The sequence below is a fragment of the Chrysemys picta genome, chromosome 2 (assembly GCF_011386835.1).
Source record: "Chrysemys picta bellii isolate R12L10 chromosome 2, ASM1138683v2, whole genome shotgun sequence".
NCBI classification, from domain to species: Eukaryota; Metazoa; Chordata; order Testudines; family Emydidae; genus Chrysemys; species Chrysemys picta.
Window position 1 is genome coordinate 266,541,268 of NC_088792.1, and position 20,222 is coordinate 266,561,489.

Here is a 20,222-nt window from a genome sequence, read left to right on the forward strand (position 1 = left end):
CAGATTTTAAATCTGACATTTTTAGATGCTTCTATGAGTCTCTTGGAGCCATGAGTTGGACTCATGGGAACTAAGGCACTTGGTTTCTAGATGGAAATATAAAAAAAAAATCTCAATATATCCCATTTTCATGCTGATAAAAATCTTTATACCACACAGGTTCTGTGTGAATAAAGCTTACTTCTTGTAAACGATACAGAAACCGTTACGTTTTAGAATGGATACAAATGAGGAGTGAGTGTGGGCTCGGGAAACTAGCTGGAAGGTCATTCCACACATTAGGGAAAAGGCACAAAGGTGGAATGAGAGAAAGAGACAGAGGGTATTAAGGCTGGCACTATATTGGAAGACTTGAGAGTAACACAGAGCAAAAAGGTCAGAGGGTTAAGTCTTGGAAGTTCAGACAAGAAGTTTGAATTCATTACACAGTACAATTGGGAGCCAACAGAAGTATTCAAAGCAGGGTGGGGGAGGCATGTGCAGATGGTCAGTGCTTACAGTGCTTTGGAATCCTATCAGTTGTCCATGATTGTTAGGATTGTTCATGGGTTCCTGACTGTTTGCCACTGACTCAGGGATGATGGTAGGATTAAGTACAGCTTTCTTTTCTTTCAGATTAAGGACCAGTCCAAGCTCTGGTAATGGCAAACAAGAAGGTCTACTGAGGCCAAAAAGCGTGAAGTACAGGTCCACAGCACCACATCGGAGCCTCCAGTCATGTGAAGTACCTAAAAATCAAGGAGAAGCAAGTGTTAAAATGTAGAGATAATCTTTAAAAAAAAAAAAAAAAAAAGTTCAAATGATTTGGAACCATCACGCTGTGCACATTTTTAGCCTATGCTGTCCTCATCCTTCCTCCTTCCCTCCTATTATTTGTTACACTCACTTGTTATGTTTGCTTTTAAGACTGTAAGCTGTTTGAGGCTGGGAGCATGTCTTCCTCTATGTTCTGTACAATGCTTACCACAACAGGACCCCAATCACAACGGGAATCTTTGGGTGCTATATCACAACAAAGCTAAATAATGTTAATAAAAAATACACATGCCACTAGTTTTCATATTTAACATCTCATTTTAGATTTTACTTTCAAAGACAATTAGCAGGTAAGTGGAACAACACATTGACAAACTAGCCTTTCACCTCAACAAGTCTGGATGTGAAAATGAGTTACATGAAAAATAAACTGAATTTTATTGCTTCAACCTATTCTCTAACTGTCTACATCACAAAACTATAAAATCCAGCACAACTAGCAGTCTGGGGAAGCTGTAAAATTGGAAAACTAAGCAAGAATCTTAAACAGCAGCAATCATTGCCACACCAGAAACTAGCTTCAACCAATCACATATTCTGTAGTACAAATCAATAAAATCCTGGCAATTCAGTTTTGCTATACACTCAAGAGTCATGATGTTTCTACCCTGTCTTGTCTCCTGTACTGTATGATCATTATTATCTTGCCTTTGTTATAAGTCTACACATATGCAATGTAGCTGTAGCTGTGTCAGTCCCAGGAAATTAGAGAAACAAGGTGGGTGAGAAATTGATCTTTTACTGGATCAATTTCTCTTTGTGAGAGAGACAAGCTTTCGAGCCATCCAGAGCTGAAGAAGAACTTGTCTCACTCACCAACAGAAGTTGGTTCAGTAAAAAAGATTACCTCACTCACCTTGTCTCTCAAGCCTACATATACTCTTTTTAAAAATAATGTATGTTACTGAATACCATCATGTAGGAGGTCAGCTCTAGGCAAGGGACTGAGATGCAGTCTGTAATCATAAGTAAAATGAGTTGTTACTTCTGTCTGTCAGTCATTCTTGCATCCATACAACAGCAACAGACTCCAGTTACTAGTGAAGCATTATGGTCCAAGACAACCATAGTTCTAAATCTGTGAGAAAGAGACATGACTGAAAACATGACATGACATCTTTAGGGTAGGAACCATGTTTTCCTCTGTTTTATATAACATTTAGCAGAAGAGGAACCCCAATCATGACTGGGGTATAACTGCTGCACACGCTCTGGAAATGTCACTGACATACTTCAAAAGGAGCAATTAAGGTGACTACCATCTAGTATGTTTCAACTAGAATCCAATATTCTGATTTGTAATTAAATTTAAGAAAATGTTTTAATACACTAAAAATGCTTTTATGAAAAATGAAATGATTAAGAACTCCACGTTGCATTGACATCATCACACACTAATGGTAAAAGCACATTTGGCACCACCCAAAGCAAAAAACATCTAACATCTGGCACAATGTTGTAAGTACAATGGTTTTGGTGCTAACTCCGGCCAGCACTTGACTGATTACAAGTTCATCAAACTTATTGTTCCCTAGCAGGAATAGAAATTAAATTGGTAAACAAGACAAGGATGAGCCAACTGCCATGTTGATTTGGCTGAGCAAGACCTTGCAGAGGGAAAATTACAAGATGTATTCTTGTGGATTACAAGTACCATGGGAGCGAACAGTGTTTGGAATAGACTTAGTTTTATATATTTATGCAGTTTCAGGCACCTCTTTTCTGATGAGAGTTGCATGAACAATTGGCTGGTGACGGGGGGAGCAATGAAATCTGGACAGATCTAACATTCAAACCGAACAAGAAAATACGCTGCTGCTGAGATATGAACTATACTTATTTTTTCTTTATAAACGATCTGGCCATTTAATATTCAATAAAAGATCATCAATATTCAGCATCAGTCCCACTTTCACAGAGTAGGTCGGCAGAACTGTTAATCTTAAATACAATTGCTGGGAGAACCTGTGAACCCCTGTAAATATAGCTCAACACTACACTCTTTGGAATTCAGTAGCATTATCAACGAAAGATTACAGAAAAAAACAAAGATTTGTTTCCCCACAATGTAATTATTTTAGGTTTTAGTAAATGTAAATGCACCACTGCTTTAAGACCATGCAGCCATATCTGGTGGATTAACAATTCATCTTGCCTTTAACAAACATTTTTATTGGCACTCACACTTTGCAATTATCTTTGTATTTTTATTTACAGAAAATAAAATCCAACCAGAATGTCATCTTCATGCATAGGGAGTAAGTGCTTTAAGTCCCAAATATAACGAAAATTTATATTTTATCTGTTATTTGCCAAAGGAGGTAATGGATATAAGTGAACACTGCACACACACTTCTCTTGAGAAACAGGGAACACAAATTCTCTGGAGATAACATCAAAATGTTTATTTCCTGAGTCTGACACTTGGCAAATCTTACAAAACTGAACTACTAGTAGTCTCCCTACTTTAACCCCTGGAGTGTAGCTGTAAACTTTCAAGCACTAAAAATAAAGATGCAAAGAGAACAGTCAGCTATGAATGACCTAAAAGACTATGTAAATGTTTATATGTAATCCGTACTGTGCCAAATGTTAAAGAGCAGTTCGTGAGTACTGGATAAAACTGCCTCAGTAATGAAAAACAAGTCAATAGCAAAAGATACAAATCCTTCTCACATTAGGATCTTTACTAGTCAAAGCCAAGTAAGTCTTAATTTTAAAGTAAAAACTTCTTAAGATCTAATTTATCCACAGAAATTCTAAAATCTATTTTACTCATTTAGATTGGGGATGGAGGTGCTTAATCTAATGAGAACTTGAAGTGTTTGATCAATTTGAATATTGAAAATAATTCAAAAATTCATTTCAGGATTTATTCAAAAATTATATATATGAAAATTACATTCCAACATTTTGTAATAGAAAAGACACAATGTGTGAAGTAGCAACACAAGGTGAAAACTGTTGGCCCTCCTACAAGAAATATTACTTTTGCTGGCTTGGATCAAAGAATCACACGAGATGTGAGTCTATGCTAAATGTACTTTGCAACAAGTACAGTAATTGCAGAGGATGGAGAAAAACAGGGTGCCAAAGGACAATCTTATATGCTGGGTATCACTACAAGATGATGCGAGTGTGAATGGAAAGCCTCAATTTTTGAGCTTCAACAAACCTAAAGAGAGCTCATTTTATATACCAGAGAATATGCAGAATGCTAACCACGCCAAGTTTCTTAAAATACAGAACAGATTCAACCTGAATTCATAAGTTTCCAAAGCTGATCCACCAAAGCTTCATTGCACAAGGGAGACTCCATGTTCTTAGTAAAGGGTGGATTCCTCGTCAGCATGTTCAAAATCTTATGTCTGAAAGAGAAACAAAAATTCCTTTTTTAATCCAAATGAACTGAGACTCCAAAGTTACTGTTTTGTGTCTGCAATTCTGTTTTTGACACTGGAGTTTGTATTAGGAATACAAATATTAAGATTTGTGAGCCCCTAATATATACATATATTTTAATTCCTTTTATGTATTTCTTCTGTCTGTACATGCACACATATATGCACATCTCATCCCCAAATTAATTAGTTTTCAGATAATAAATAGGACATGACCAGAGTGGATATTAGTTGATGGCGTCACTCATCATGGTAAAGGGAAAAAAGAACAGGAGTACTTGTGGCACCTTAGAGACTAGTACTCCTGTTCTTTTTGCGGATACAGACTAATACGGCTGCTATTCTGAAACCAGTCACTATGGTAAAGGGAAAGTATGATTTTGTATCGAGGCTGATTTGTTTTCATGAGAATTTGAAAGGCCGTGTTATGCTCTAAGGGAAATTAATCGGAACTGTACTGAGTCAATATTCTCTTCACATTCTAATAAATATTTATTTTTCAGTTTTGTTTTTAAACTTGTCTAAACATTAAACGTGTTACAAAATGACAGGAATCAGTAAAAACATTTAAGACTCACTCTTCACTTTTTAAAGGGACGCCAACAATTTAGAAATTACATTACTGTCTGAATATTTTGCATGCAACACCTATGACCCCAATACCTGCCAGCAGTGAGCAAAAAAACAAAAAAACACTGTAATTTTTCAGATTGTTTACTATGCTTTTGACAACACATTGTGAATAGTAATTTTCACCATTTTCCCTAAATAGTCAGTTTTCTCCCTTGTTGAAAAGACCCTTATAAATATGGGAACAGAAAAACCTTTAAGGTTTGAAGGGATTTTTTTATATTAAGGATATAATTTTTAAAGTGGGTGCTCTATCTGAAACTGGAATTTAAAAATTAATAAAAAATGCAAATTGACAGCATCTCTTCGAAAGACTCAATTAAAAATATTCTGCTTCCTCAGCTGATGTTGCCTGTTACTTATCTCTGATCTAATGGGTCAAATTATACCTAACTTTCTTTAAAAAGAACAACAGCAATATATTCCTAGGATAGGGAAATTAGCAACTATACTTGCACAGGAAGCCTAAAAGATAAATAGGAAAAATACCAAGTCTATTCATCTTAAAGAACAGTACTACTACACTGGCAATCAGGAACAGACAGAATTGAGGAGCAGGGAAACGAAGTTCAGAGGCTGCCATGCTAAAATATATACAGTATTACATTGGCTAAATCTAAATTAAATCAGATAAAATTATCAAGTAACCACAACATTTTGACTTGTTATCCTTTCACCCCATCTACAGTCTAACAACTGTTTTACACTCTTTGGTAGCCAAACAAATGATGTTCATTCAGTCCTAACACACTTATACACACTTGAGAGAAAAAAAAAATTGTTATATGCAACAGACCAATATTAGATGGACATATGCCAATTATCTGTAGGAAAGCCTCTTAAATCAAAGGACAAAACAGAAAATACATGTAGTTTGAGACTAAAAACTGATCAAATTTTGTTTTTTTAGTTATGGATTGTTAAACAACGAGAAACACATTGCTAAGTATAAATTACCATAAACATCAAAGATGAATTTTGGTGGTATTTTACAAATTAATGGAAACAAATTTTCACAAAATATTTATAGATTTTAAGGCCAGAAATGACCATTATGGTCATCTAGCCTAACCTCTGGCATAGCACAGGCCAAAGAACTCTATGCACTAATTCTAATATTAGTGAAAAGTGCTAACTTTGAGTCTTTGTAGACATACTAACCTTACATAAGGTACAGGATCATTCTGAACCATGTTAAGCAACCACTGTAATTCCTCATAACTCCGATCAACTATAACAAAAATTAAATGATTTGTTAATAGTATGCAGAGACAACTAAAGAGAGAAGCAAAGACCAATTAGAAAATTATTCTATATGTGTTACATAGAATCACCAGGGATTATCTGTAGCTGTAGTATGATTGGAATGCATCACAAATGATGAAACAGACATTTCCATGTCAGTATAGATTAATACTAGTGATACATCTAAAATGACATTTTCTTTTTAAAAGGAGCAAAAATTCTTCAGTATTCGACATTACACACTAAAAAGTGAATAGTATGTAGAGAATATAATCCTGTAGTATATTTCATTCAGAGGAGTATAGAAAATATTATCCTGACACTAACTATCCATTAAGTTTTGTAATAGATGTCTAGCTGTAAAAAATGCTAGGAAAATACTCACCTGGACTACAGGCCTTACTTATACACAAAACTGTGAACATACTCTTCTCCATATGCTTATAACCTGTTCTCTATCAAACTGTTTTTGAATATTTCAAAAGTCAGTGACCCAATCATGAATGTGTTAGCGAGTGCCCCTAGAGTAAATACTGTACATGGATTGGTTTAAGATTAGGAACTAAATTAGTAGGTTAGGTAGAGGCCTAAATCATTTGACTGTATCCCTTTAATTACCCTATAATACTACAAAAGAAAAACAATAGTATGGGATAAAGTAAACATATGAAAATACACAAATTCAAAGAGGCTAATCTTCATTCAACTGTTTTCCTCATTTCATTTTCGTGGGGTGCCACAACATTATTTAATTCGCAACCACCCACAATATATAGTTACTTGCTCAGCAGTGGCTTTACTTATCTATCAAGACAGCATCCTCCACATTTCAACTGCATTTACTAATTGTTCCTGTGCAGATGCCTTCAACAAAAAGTTTGCTGCTCTCTTTCTACTTTATAGAAACATTCTCCATTTTCTGTATTTCCCTTATCTAATTTTCATCTGTTTTATTCACTTCAGTTCAGCTTTTCCTTCTGATTTGCTTCAGTTTTGGTCTCTACTTCAGCAGTTTTTGGACTATAACTTATTTAGCTTTTCAAGTCTAATCTACACCAACAAATAGTTGCTATTGCTCTTTGAAATGACCTATACACTTCTGAATATAAGGCAACTCGGTTTTAATGGAACAGGTAATTATACTGAAAATTATCTACAGAAAATCAGCATCTTCTCCTTAAAAATATTTTAATAGCTCTACTAGAAGAAAGAATGGTTACAAACCCTACAGGAATTGTGATTCTTCAAGGCGTTTAGTCAATGTGCATCCAACTATAGGTACACATGCACCTCATGTGTGAGAGACTGGATTTTTTTTTTTTTTTTTTAATTACTAGCAGTGTCCATCAGGCTATGCATATGCCTGTGCTTTCATGTGCTCGTGTGTGAAGGCATAAAGGGTGGAGTGGCCACAGCCAAAGCCTGCATTGATCAGGACTCCCAAAAGTGGAGACAGAGGGTGGGGTTATGGGACCCACAATATCTTAACTAACCTCAGTTGCTGTATGGTAAGAAATTGTTCTTTTTTGAGTATATGTCAGTGTGGATCCCTCTAGAGGTGACTGACATACAGTATCCTCCCCGGAGAGTGGGAATGAGAAGTTTCAGCTGTATCAGTCAGATAGAAGTACTGCACTCCAAAGTTGGCATCTGATCTGGCTGCCACATCAAAACACACGTTCAACAAAAGCTAGTGAATTGCTCCACATAACTGCCTTGCAGATCACAGAGACTAACTTTTCTGAAGCAGGTGGACAATGCCACCTGAGCCCCGGGGTGTAGTCCTTGATGTTTGGACGGAGTGACTCACCAGCCAACTGATAACAGGTGGAAATATGCTGCATGATCCATTTCAAGTTGCTCTATGATGAGAGAGCTTGGCTTTTCGATACTGGATATAGTCACAAAGAGGCGGAGAAAGCCAGGAACATTTGGTCCTTTAATAATACAGGTAGGTAATATAGCAAGGCTCTGGAGACATCCAAGCATGCACCTTCTTCTCTCTTGGCACTTAGTTCAGCTTCACCTGAAGACTGATAATGTGATGGGGTTGGTTGAGGTGAATTTCGAGACCACCTTAATTGATGAACTTAAGAGTGTGGTTTCATCACCATCTCATCCCTATGGAAGGAGGAGTAATGCAGACTGGCCATAAGACCGTGGTGTTCACTAACTCTGCATCAGGTAACTGCCATGAGAAAAAACATATTGATGGCAATGTGGTATACTGAGAATGCTTCCAGGGGATACTCACTAAGCTTTAAAAGGAAAATGTGAGATCCCATGTGGGAGTCAGGTCCTGACTGGAAGACAAGAATGAAGAAGGCCCTTGAGGAATTTCAGTATCAAAGTATGACAAGACAGAGTATGACTGTACTACAACATGACACGCCAATTTCACAGCAAGGTGAACCTTAAGGAATTAAATGCTACCCTGTGTGTTTCAGGAGGGAATGTAGTCCAGGATTTTTCAGTATTGGGGCTTGCACTGGGTCAATAATATTCTGAGTTGCCCATATGAAGAACCTTTTACATTTTGGAAAGTATGTCTTCCTGGTGGATGGTTTCCTGCTTTGTATAAGAATTTCCTGAACTTGTAGTGAGCAGCTTCTGTCAGCAGTGCTCAGCCAGCCAAAATGACTACAGATCTGAGTGCTTTATCTGACTGAGGTTCCAGGATACTATGTCTGAGCAAACCAGAAGGTGCATAGGAGGCTTCTTTGATATCTCTACCAGGTTTGGCAGCCAAACTTGGACTGTATAAGGCTGTTACAATGACAAAGCGTTATCCTGTCCAATCTTGGAAGTTATTCTGGAGATCAGAAGAGTCAGCAAGAAAGCACACAGCAATCCCCAAGCCATTGAAGAGGAAGGTGTCTGATGGGAAGACTGGCGTCATGCCCCCTCTGGAGCAGAAATTCAGATGTTTGGTGTCCTTTGTGGCAAACAAGTATATGGTGGGATACCCCCAGATGACTGGTGCCTCCCCATACTGGGAGGGGGGCTCTATCTAACGGGGAGGACACGTATGTCTCCCCTGCCCAGTGACACCCACCCCGCCCTGCATCCAGCCCAGGGCCGCCACTCTCTCCAAGCCATATGTTACCTGTGGGGAGGGAGTTGTGTTCTGTTCTCTCCTTGCATGTCCCCCTCTCCCGCTCCCCCGGCACGTTCGGCCACTCTCCCTGGCAACCGGGCGGGGTTTGGGAAGGAGCTGCGTCTGCCTGAGAGCCTAGCTGGGAGGCAGTGATAGCCCGCTCCCTGCCTGGGCCAGGCTGCCGGGGTTGGGTGGGATGTGGGAGGAGAGGGGCTCTGGCTCACTCGGCCTCTGTCCCCACAGCAGGTCCCTGAAGGAGGACAGTGAAGGTGGGTGGGATGGTGGCAGGGAAGTAAAATGGATGGAGTATCCTGCTAATATGATTTCCAAAACCCACTTGTCCACAGTGATATGCTTCCAAGCTTGTTGGAAGTGAGAAAGGCCCCTGAAGCAAGGAAGGTATGCGAACTGTTGTAGCTGGTAAGGAGAAAGGGGGAGTAATTCAGAACCTCAACCAAACAATCAAAATTGGTGTTTTGATGATGAGGGTTGTGAGGTTGATACCTGTGTGGCAGACAGTCTCTTTCTGGAATCTCTGCCTTTTTCGTTGAGGTTCATAAGGTCTCTGGGAGTCAGAGAACTGAACAGGACAAGATCTCTGAGCTGTCTGGCACTTACTAAATTTCTTTTTAAGTGCATGTGTGTAAATTCCAAGGGAATGTAGCGTGGCCCTGGAATCAAAGTATGCAGAGACTTAAGTATTCTCTGCAATAAGTTTTAAGTCATTGCAGGAAAGGTCCTTAACTGTATTCTGGTTCTCAATCCAAAATCCTGAGAGCTGAAGCCTGCAGGCCTCTCTCACGACTACCGCCATAGAAATAAAGCAAGCACCTGTGTCAGCAGCATCCAGAGAGGTCTGCAGAGATGTTCTGGCAAGAGGCTGACCCTCTGTAATGATTTCCTGGAACTGATCCCTCTGTTCTGGTGGTAAATGCTCAATGAATTGAGCTTTGAGTAACTGGTGAAATATAATCATATCATCAACACCTGACAGTAGGTGATCCTAAACTGCAGAGCCACAGACGAACATGATTTGTGACCAAATAAATCAAGATGCTTCTGATCTCTATCGTACAACATTGATTTAGCGTGGTGCTAACTTCCACGTTAATTGGCAAAGATGGAACATAATATGTTTTTTCAGCCCTTCTACAAGTGGCCGATATTGTCGCTGGGATATTACTTTTGGAGGATCCAGCAGAGCAGAACCTTATCAATAGGTAGTGAATGCAATTCAGGCAGATAACGCTGTAGGCAGACTATCTAGAAGTTTATGTTGTGACTCCTTAACCTCCTCATCAAATGGTATCTGTAAGGAGGCCACTACCATTTTAATAAGGTCCTGGAACTGTTTGAAGTCGTCAGCCAGGACTGGTGGGGCAGGCATGATTGCTTCATCTGGGGATGAAGGAAAGGTGTTGGTTGGCATAGTGACTTCTTTGACCACTCTTGCCTCCTGCTCCTTGAAAGTCTCTTCTTGTACTTCGGGCTTTTGAGAGAAGGGATGGGGGGGGATAGTCTACCCCTATTGTGCTGACGAGTGATGCTGGCAGGTGGGAGTCCTAGAGAATTGTTAGTAGTATGCCTCTCATGGCTTCCAGTATGGACAACGAGGAGGCGCATATGGTATAGGTGGGGGCATCCAAGAGTGCTCATACCACCGGGATTGATCTTGAAGGTGTCTTTCTGGAATATGCTCCTTCTCCCTAGAAGTCTCCATATTAATACTCCTCTGACAGTGAGGAGGGGAGCCCTGAACTTAAATCTGAGAAACTGGTGAGAAATTCCCATCCTCCTCTTCCTCTTCAACATCACTTTATAGAGGTGGAGAATCGGCCGAAAAAGGTGATGACTCCGTCAGTACCGGGTAAATGTCTGGAGACCTAGAGGTCTTCAGTACCATGAACAGACCAGTACAGAACAAAGGGCAGCTAGGCATCTCTATCACAAAAGGTCTCATGAAAATCTAAACTCCTGCAATACCGACATGCTAAGTTCCCTCTAAGCTATGCAGCGCCTATTAAGCGCTGTGCAGGTGCTCAGGGCTGTGGCAGGGAGAGATTCCTTTCCCCCAGCCCTGGATCCAACCCAGCCTGGCCTGGACCCGCCATAGCCGTGGGAGATGTGCCCCTCCCATAGCCCCAACCCCGGCACGGACCTTCCGCAGCTGTGGGAAGTCACCCCTCCTGCGGCCCCAACCCAGCCCGGACCTGCCGCACCTGTGGGAGAGGCACCCCTCCTCCCCAGCCCAGGTGCTGCTGCGGGGAGAGAGAGCTGGTGGGGGGGGAAGGAAGAAAGCTGGGAGGAGTCCTCTCTCCCTGCCATAGCCCAGGGGCAGCCTGCACCCCAAACCCCTCATCCTCAGCCCCACCCCAGAGCCTGCACCCCAGCCGGAGTCCTCACTCCTTCTCCACCCCAACACTCTGCCCCAGCCCTGAGCCCCTCCCACACTCTGAACCCCTTGGCCCCACCCCTGCCACATGAATTTTGTTATGTGCACCAATATTCATTCCACACATGGTGGGAAAAATTAGAGGGAACACTGCCAAAATGGTGTTCGGTACCAAGGCAGCAGCATGAGTAGAGGTGATTGTAGCAGAAGGAATGGATGGTACCAAAGGGTTTATGCACTCTGAGAAGTGCCTGCCAGATGATAGTCTGGTCTTCTGTGGTACCAAAATGGTAGATACCAAGAGACTGAGTGATTCTATTGGAACAGATTTAAAGGTGGTCGTCTTCTCCTTGCCACCTTGATTCCCAGATGGTACCGATGATCTTCCAGAGCTGGAACCCTTAGATTCTTTGGGTTTAATGGTGGTCGCAGTACCTGAGGAATCTGCAGCCTCGTGGGTACTGAGTAGGGAACCGCTGGGCATCAAAGCAGTTGTCTCAATCAGCAACAAGGGTTTCTTTGAAGTAGATTCACTACTTGAGGAACCTGAACTCTGTTTCCTAGAGTCTTTTTGAGAAGATTCTTGAATCTTCCTCTTAGAAACTCCAGGGGAGTGTTGTGACGAAGTGGCTGAGGCAGCCGACTTCCTTGGAGACTGGTATACAAGGTGGCGGGGTCCTCTGGCCTGGGTCAGAAGCGGGATGGAAGGAGCTCTCCATCATGAGGTGGCACAATTTAATCTCCCAGTTCTTTCTGACTCTTGATTTTAAGGACAGGTAAAAATTACACTTTTGGGGAATTGTGACTCTCTAAAGGAACAGGTACATCAGGAATACCCATTGCTCACAGGACAGCCTCCCAGAACAAAAGGCAACATTTAAAACCCAGATAGCCAGGCATACCCTCCCAACAACCGAAAGGTCCCCGCAGGGAAAAAAAACTGAAACAACAACGATCCTCACAAGATTTTTTGTGTGTGTGTGTGTGTGTGTGTGTGATTTAACTACAGCTAATCATAATTAACTACTACAACTACAACTAAGTTAAGTAAAATTATGAAAAAAAATTATAGTTGAGGTAAGCTCAACATAGACACTGTTGAGGCTCCGTCTCAGGCTGAGGCAGCTGAGAAGAAACTGAGGGCAGTTTACTTGTGCAGCTCTATATAGCAACGGTGCAGTGCATGAGGTAGAGTAAAGAGCAGGCACGGGCCACAGGGGCACTGCTACCTAAAATCTCTGATCACAGGTGCATGTGCACCTGAAGTGAGGCACCCATAGGGACACTACTCAAAGAAAAGCAGGGCTCACACATGGCTCTGATGGACACTTGCACACCTACAGTGGGATCAGGGGTGAAAGTAACACTCAACCCTTACCAGTACGGGGGCTGACTCTGGTCAGCATCCCCCAGCCAGCCCATCCGCGCTGCCTGGCACTTTTAAATCGCCGGCAGATGCTCCTTTCCCCCCCCACTGTCAGTGGCCCGGGGGGCAGGGAGGAAAAGGGGCAGTGACGTTAAAGCTTTAACATCGGCTGTTACGGGCCGGTTCCAGCGGCCACCTTTTACCAGTACACCATACGGGCCCGTTCCAGCTTACTTTCACCCTGAGTGGGATCCACACTGACACATACTCAAAGGAGGACAGTGCCTTTTACACAAAGGAGTTATTAATTTTGGTTGCTCCTTTAAGACTTTTGAATACTTTAAGCACTGATAATTTGGTCTTGTGTCTGCATGTCAAGTAGACTTCAGCCTGTCACTCTAAATAGTAACATCACATAGGTTCCTCAGCTCCCTGTGCTCACATTCTGGGCACTCTGCTTGATAAGTGACTGAAGTAGAGTAGAAGATGGATGGAGCATTACATATGAGGATAGCTTTATATGGAGAAAATTTAATACTGCTTAATTAAGAGACGTAGTTTTCCTTGTCTCCCTTAGCATTAAATCACAGGGTTATCTAAAAATAATACATAGGCAAATTGATGAAAATATTCTATTCAGCTTCTAAAAAACATTAAGGGAATATATAAATCATTGCAAATAAAACTGTGTAGCAGGAGCTCACAATGTTTTTGAGCAGTTTAAATCAAACTTATTTAAGTTGCAATTCCTAGGATTGCTAATAAAGCAAGTTTTGTAAATGACCTTTTATTATGGAGTGGACTGTCTGAAAAGCAACTTCTCTATATGAATAGTGTCAGGGTACAGAAATAAAGAACCCCATCTTTCTTGGTAAAAAATAAGTCTATTCTATTTACTAAACAACTAAAGGCTCTTGTGCTTGAAATATAATAGGGATCTTCTGACATTTGCCATGTAGTGTAATCTGTTTATACCAGACTTAAATGACTGATATTAATGCTTTTGATCGGCTCTTGAAATTTACATGGTAACTAGATGACACTATAAGGAACAAAGACAAGTCTGGCCTTTGATATAGTACATCTTTTAATAGTCTGAAAAACCCCAAAACAACAACCCAGTAGATCCTCACATTCCTGGCAGATGTAACAACTAAAAATGTTGTTTTCCAAAGCAGGTACCTCAAATTACAAGAGTTCAAAAGCTCTGAAAGTTTGTTAGTCTCACTCTGGCACCAGGAACCTGAGAGCCTAAGTTTTCTACACCCTTCATTAAACAAGATACTCCACTCAGAGGTCAATGAGGGGGAAAATCCCTCAAAATGCACTCTACAGAAGGAGAAAGCAAATGAGAAAAGAGAAGGGAAGCTCACTATTACCTGAAAAAAAAATGAAGCATTAAATTTATAAAGGAATAAGTAGGGGGCCTAGAACACCCCTGACCACTTTTGTTTGCAGAGACAGAACTTCAGGGAGTTTGCCAGTTGGGCGGAAATAACCTGCAAATACTACAGCTGCGCCAATTTCTGCACAGAGAAAGACAAGATCCCAGCAATATTGACTAATGAACAGGTTAAGCTAGTACTAACTATGCATTTGCATAAATCACTAAAGCCTTAATTTCCAATAGCCTCTGGAAAGTTTGCTAGTGTGGTGTTTTAATTTCAAATGATGGTTAAGAAGAAAGTTACAGAATATTTTTCAAGCAGTAAAGAATCCTTACCTCAGACCTATTATAGGCATTTTAAACAAAGAAAAAAATAAATAAAAGCAAATAAGCTTTTCAAAATGGAAACATGCTATAAATAAGCCACATAAGGAAGTGGAAAACCACTATCAACCAAATAGCCAGCCAAGCCGAGCCTCTGCCTTCCAATTCATAACCCAACATGCCTGCAAATGGCAAATTGTAACCTATTAGCAAAAACAAAAACTAAGGTTGCATCAAGAAACACACCACTCACTCAAATTCTTTAAATCTTGAAAATAAGTAAAGGGAATTCTTCAGCTTTCTATATCACCTACCATACCGTCAAAAACACATTCCATAAGGCATTTGTTTCTATCTTCAGGAGATACTGAAAAGCAATATTCATCCGAACTTCATGAAACTCATGCTCGTAAGGGCAAAAACCTTATTAGTAATCCTGTGCTCTCTTTTATCCACACATTGGCTCATCTACTATCATGGCGTCACTTCATCTGAAAAGTTATTCTATTTAACATTACTGAGGTCACTGTTCAGGTTTTGCATTGGCGTGTGAATTTTATGCAGTGATCGAAAGTTTTTTTTAAAATTACCTTTTGTGTAATCAACAACGGCCTCCAAAGCTGCTATTCGGATGTCCACAAAGTGTCCATATTCTGCATATGTTTTAAAGAGAGCAGGATCACTGGGGACATGTCCATTCTTCTGAAGTATACGAATGGCTTTCAGACAGCTAGATGAGGGTGGGGGTGAAGAGGGAGGACAATCTGCAGTGAGTTTCTGGAATATCAATTACTGTGAATAAAGCTATTTTCTTCAATATTATGATATTAATTTGTAAACTTCACTGCAAATTTTCTAGGATAAAACTATCCAAATTACTATACCACCATGGGTTTTTATAGTTGTCAGGACTGTAGGCACACAAAATTAATAAAAGATGAGTTTATACAGTAGATGGAAACACTGGACCAAATTCCCTACCGGAGCAAATTCACTCCTCTTGGCTTCAATGGAGCTGCTCCAACATACACCAGCAGAAAATTTGGCCCATTGTGTTTTGTATTCTATATATTGTCCCACTTGTTTCTTTTGCATAATCTTCATAAATTTACTGTGAATAATAAATATGGGATACATAATGTGATCATTTAACATTGCCATTAAAAATATATATTTTTAGATTTTGATGATTTGAGTGCTTAATTTTTCTACATTAAAGTTTCATTAACACTAGTTTTTGCATGTATTTGTTCTGTGAGGTTTTAATTTTCTTCCTGATATTTTCAAGTTTTCTTAATTCTATGGTTTTAAAAATACCTTACATACTTTGCAATATTTTTTAAATGAAAGAATGGTTTTTGCATGCCTTTTAGTGTCCCTTATGCCCAAAAATATTTTCCTGCATTCTGTTAATGCCCTTTTTTGTGTATTTAAAATAAAGAGAACACATCACTTAAGGCTAGGGAAAGTAAGCTCAATTTGATTACATCAGTGTTAACAGCAGGATGTAGGAAATTAAAAACAACAACAACATTAAACATGACTAGGTCTATTCTCTCTTTACATTTGCATAAGTTTTAGAAATTATTAAATCATACCTGACTGTAATGGTATGTCTGTAACTGGGCAGAAGCTTTTCCATATTTAAGAACCTGGTAATTTCCTCAAGTATGAGTCGAACATCAGGATTTAAATTATCCAGAGTTCGAACTTCATTGTTCACACTGACTGCAGGAGTTACAGAGTTGGCTAGTGCGTCAATCAGTTCAGCACGATAATAGTTGTCTGAAAACTGAATCAAAGGACCATCAATTGAACAAAGAGAGGCAGAGCACATTGCACCATTTATTTTTTTACAATAAAACAAACAATGCTGAAGCTCTTAGTTCAGTTTACTCCTGTACTAAATGTTTAGATAATTGATGTCTAAAGAGTCACTTTCTGTATCAAAAAATAAAACATTCACTATTAAACTGAATGAGTTAGTTGCTAGTGCACATACTTATGAACTTAATAGAGCAGGAAGAATATAGTAAAAATCTATGAATATTCTGTTAATAGTCACACTCCAACCCTTTCTCCCCCAAATCTGTGAATGGAATGTTTTTCCCATATTAGCTCTGAACTAAAGCCCAACACTTTCAAACATGCATATCTTACATTAGGCACTTCAATTCGCATTTAGATGCCTAAATTTTCAGAGGTAGTAAAAACTCAAACTCTTACTGGTGTTAATGGGTGCTGTAGCACTTCTAAAAGTCAGGACACTTTTTATTCAGGTGCATACATATGGATTTCCATGTCCAGCTCTCTCCCTTGGTGCTTCTAAGGTCCTCATCAATGTAGTACATTTGCAACATCCTTGTGAAGTAGGGAAGCATCATCCTAATTTTGCATGTAAGGATTTGGGGCATTGAGTGATTAAGCGACTTGATCAGAAGGTCTGTGGCACAGCTGAGAATTGGCCCTCAGTCTTCAGAGACCCAATCTAATGCCTTAAACACATGACCATTCCTCTTCCTCAATACACCCAGGTTTGAAATTTTGGTTCCTAACTGTGCTCATTTTGCTTAATTTAAATAATGACACATTTGATTTAGTGTCCTCTTGGTGAGTGGGGCATGAAAAGACGGTTACCTTTTGTAACTGTTGTTCTTCAAGTTGTGTTGCTCCTGTCCATTCCATTGTAGGTGTGTGTGCTCGCCACATGCACTGGTGCCGGAAGTTTTTCCCCTCAGTGGTATCCGTAAGGGCTGGGCTCTGGCACCCTCTGGAGTTGCGTGTGTATGCACCAGTATAAGGGGTGCCGCCGGCTCCCCCTGCCTCAGTTACTTTGTGACGGAACTCCGACAGAGGGGAAGGAGGCTGGGTCATGGAATGGACATGAGCAACACATTTCGAAGAACAACAGTTATGAAAGGTAACTGTCTTTTCTTCTTTGAGTGCGTGCTCATGTCCATTCCACTGTAGGTGACTCCCAAGCAGTACCATCGGAGGTGGGTAAGAGTTCATGGATGTGTCGATTGCAACACAGCTCTGCCAAATCCAGCATCATCTCTGGCTTGCTGGGTGATAGCGTAATGCATCATAAACATGTGTACTGAAGACCATGTTGTGGCCCTGCAGATGTCCTGGATAGGGACATGTGCCAGGAAGACAGCCGAAGACACCTGAGCCCTAATCGAGTGAGCCTTCACTACTGGTGGAGGTACAGCCTGTACCAACTCGTAACAAGTACGGATGCAGGTGGTGATCCAATTGGAAATCCTCTGAGAGGACACCAGAAGGCCCTTCATCCTGTCAGCTATCGTGATAAAGAGATGGGTTGATCTGTGGAAGGGCTTGGTTCGCTTCAGGTAGAACGCCAGGGCATGTCTTACATCTAGAGCATGCAGCCACCTCTCCTCATTGGTCATTTGAGGCTTTGGACAGAACAACGGGAGGAAGATATCCTGATTGACATGGAAGTGTGATACCACCTTTGACGGAAGGCTGGATGGGGCCGCAGCTGAACTTTGTCCTTGTAGAATATCGTGTACGGGGGCTCCCAAGTGAGGGCTTTAATTTCGGAAACACATCTCGCGGAGGCAATAGCTACAAGGAATGCAACCTTCCATGACAAGTGGGAAAGGGACCAAGAAGCCATACGCTCAAAGGGCGGACCCGTGAGCCTGAAGCGGACCAGGTTGAGGTCCCATTGGGGAACCAGGTCCCAGATTGGCAGAAAGAGTCTTTCAAGGCCTTTTGGGAACCTGATTGACATCTCATGAGAGAACACCGATCTACCCTGGATGCAAGGTCGATATGGCTGCCAGGTGCACCTTGATCGAAAAGGCGAGAGCTTTAAGTGAAGCAGGTAATCCAGGATGGACTGCAGAGACAACTGGGTTGGGGAGATATTCCGCTCTAACACCCAGCAGGAGAAACAATTCCACTTTGCCAGGTAAGTTGCTCTGGTGGACGGCTTTCTGCCCTCCAAGAGAATATGCTGTACCTGACTAGAGCAGGCTTGTACCTCTGGATTCAGCCAAGCTGTTCCAAGCTGTGAGGTGGAGAGCGGCGAGGTTTGAGTGCAGGAGTCGACAGTGATCCTGCGAGAGTACATCCAGGCAGCTGGGAAGTGGCCACGGGGCTGCAACTGCCAGGAACCAATGCTGGCGATGCCATGCTGGGGCGAGAAAAATGACCCATGCCTTGTCCCTCTTGATTTTTTAGAGGACTTTGCTGATGAGCAGAATTGGAGGAAAAGCGTACATAATGTCTCCTGACCAAGACAGGAGAAAGGCATCGGATAACGAGCCTCTGCCGAGCCCTTGGAGAGAAGAAAACCGATGACAGTTTCTGTTCTGTCTAGTGGCGAACAAGTCCACTCGGGGAGCTCCCCACTTCTGGAAGAGCATTCTGATGACCTCCGAGTGAAGGGACCACTCGTGGTGAGAGAAGAAGGACCTGCTGAGGCAATCCACCAGCGTGTTGCATACGCTGGGGAGGTGCGAAGCTTCCAGGTGGATTGCATGCTGGATTCAAAAGTCCCATAGACAGAAGGCCTCCTGGCACAGAGCTGACCATCAAGTTCCCCCCTGCCTGTTGACGTAGAACATGGAGGCCGTGTTGTTCGTCAACATCTGCACTGCCTGGCCAGACAGTTGGGGAAGGAAGACACTGCAGGCCAAGCAGATGGCTCTGAGCTTCCTGATGTTTATATGCAATGCAAGCTCCTTTCGAGACCATAACCCTTGAGTGAGCAGTTTACCGAGATGCGCTCCCAATCGAGGTCAGATGCATCCGAAATCAGGGAGACCATTGGTCGCGGGCTCATGAACAGCACACCTTCCAACACCAGAATCAGGTCGAACCACCACTGCAGAGAGGTAAGTACCCGTGGAGGGACTGTGATGACCTTGTCTGCCCGGGGAGTAGATCAACTCCAGACACATCTGGAGGGGACGCAGCCCGAGTCTCGCATGTTGGAAAACATAGATGCATGCTGCCATGTGCCACAATAGTCTGAAACTGACCCAGGCAGTGGTGAGTGGATGGGCAGTGACGATGGCAATCAGATCTGACATTGCCCTGAACTTGGCCTCTGGCAGGAATGCTCTGGCTCAGGTACAGTCTAGCACCTCTCTGATAAACTATCTGTTGGATCAGGATCCAGGGCCGGCTTTAGGCACCACAGGGCCCAATTCGAAGGAGCTGCCGCTGAAGTCCCGCCACTGTCCCACCAGGACTTCGGCGGCAGCTCAATTGGCTGCCGGTACCTTCGACGGTACTTCGGCGGATGGACCTTCCTCCGTGGCAGCGACTGAGCTGCCGCCGAAGACAGTGGTGGGACTTCGGCAGCAGCTCCTTTGGGACGTTGCGGAGCCCTCTTAGGGGTGCGGGGCCCGATTCCAGGGAATTGGCTGAATCGCCCTAAAGCCGGCACTGTCAGGATCAATGTTGAATTTTGTTCGTTTATCAACAGGCCCAGAGCTTGACAAGTGGCTCGCAACATCTTGATGCTACACTGGACCTAGACCCTGGAGTGGCCCTTGATGAGCTAGTCGTTAAGGTATGAGTAA

The 20,222-nt window shown here is 41.8% G+C and overlaps 1 protein-coding gene across 3 annotated transcripts in view; it reads right to left on the reverse strand.

Annotated features, from left to right (window-relative positions):
* Nucleotides 1-20,222, reverse strand: part of TAF2 (TATA-box binding protein associated factor 2) — a 90,399-nt gene that overhangs the window by 19,128 nt on the left and 51,049 nt on the right. For all 3 annotated transcript variants that reach the window (XM_065586068.1, XM_065586067.1, XM_005303376.4), the window contains 5 exons: nt 16,257-16,450; nt 15,249-15,388; nt 6,009-6,078; nt 4,075-4,184; nt 499-728 (listed from right to left, as the gene is read on the reverse strand). In XM_065586068.1, the coding sequence (XP_065442140.1) occupies nt 499-728; nt 4,075-4,184; nt 6,009-6,078; nt 15,249-15,388; nt 16,257-16,450 (744 nt within the window). The remainder of the gene's footprint in view (nt 1-498; nt 729-4,074; nt 4,185-6,008; nt 6,079-15,248; nt 15,389-16,256; nt 16,451-20,222) is intronic.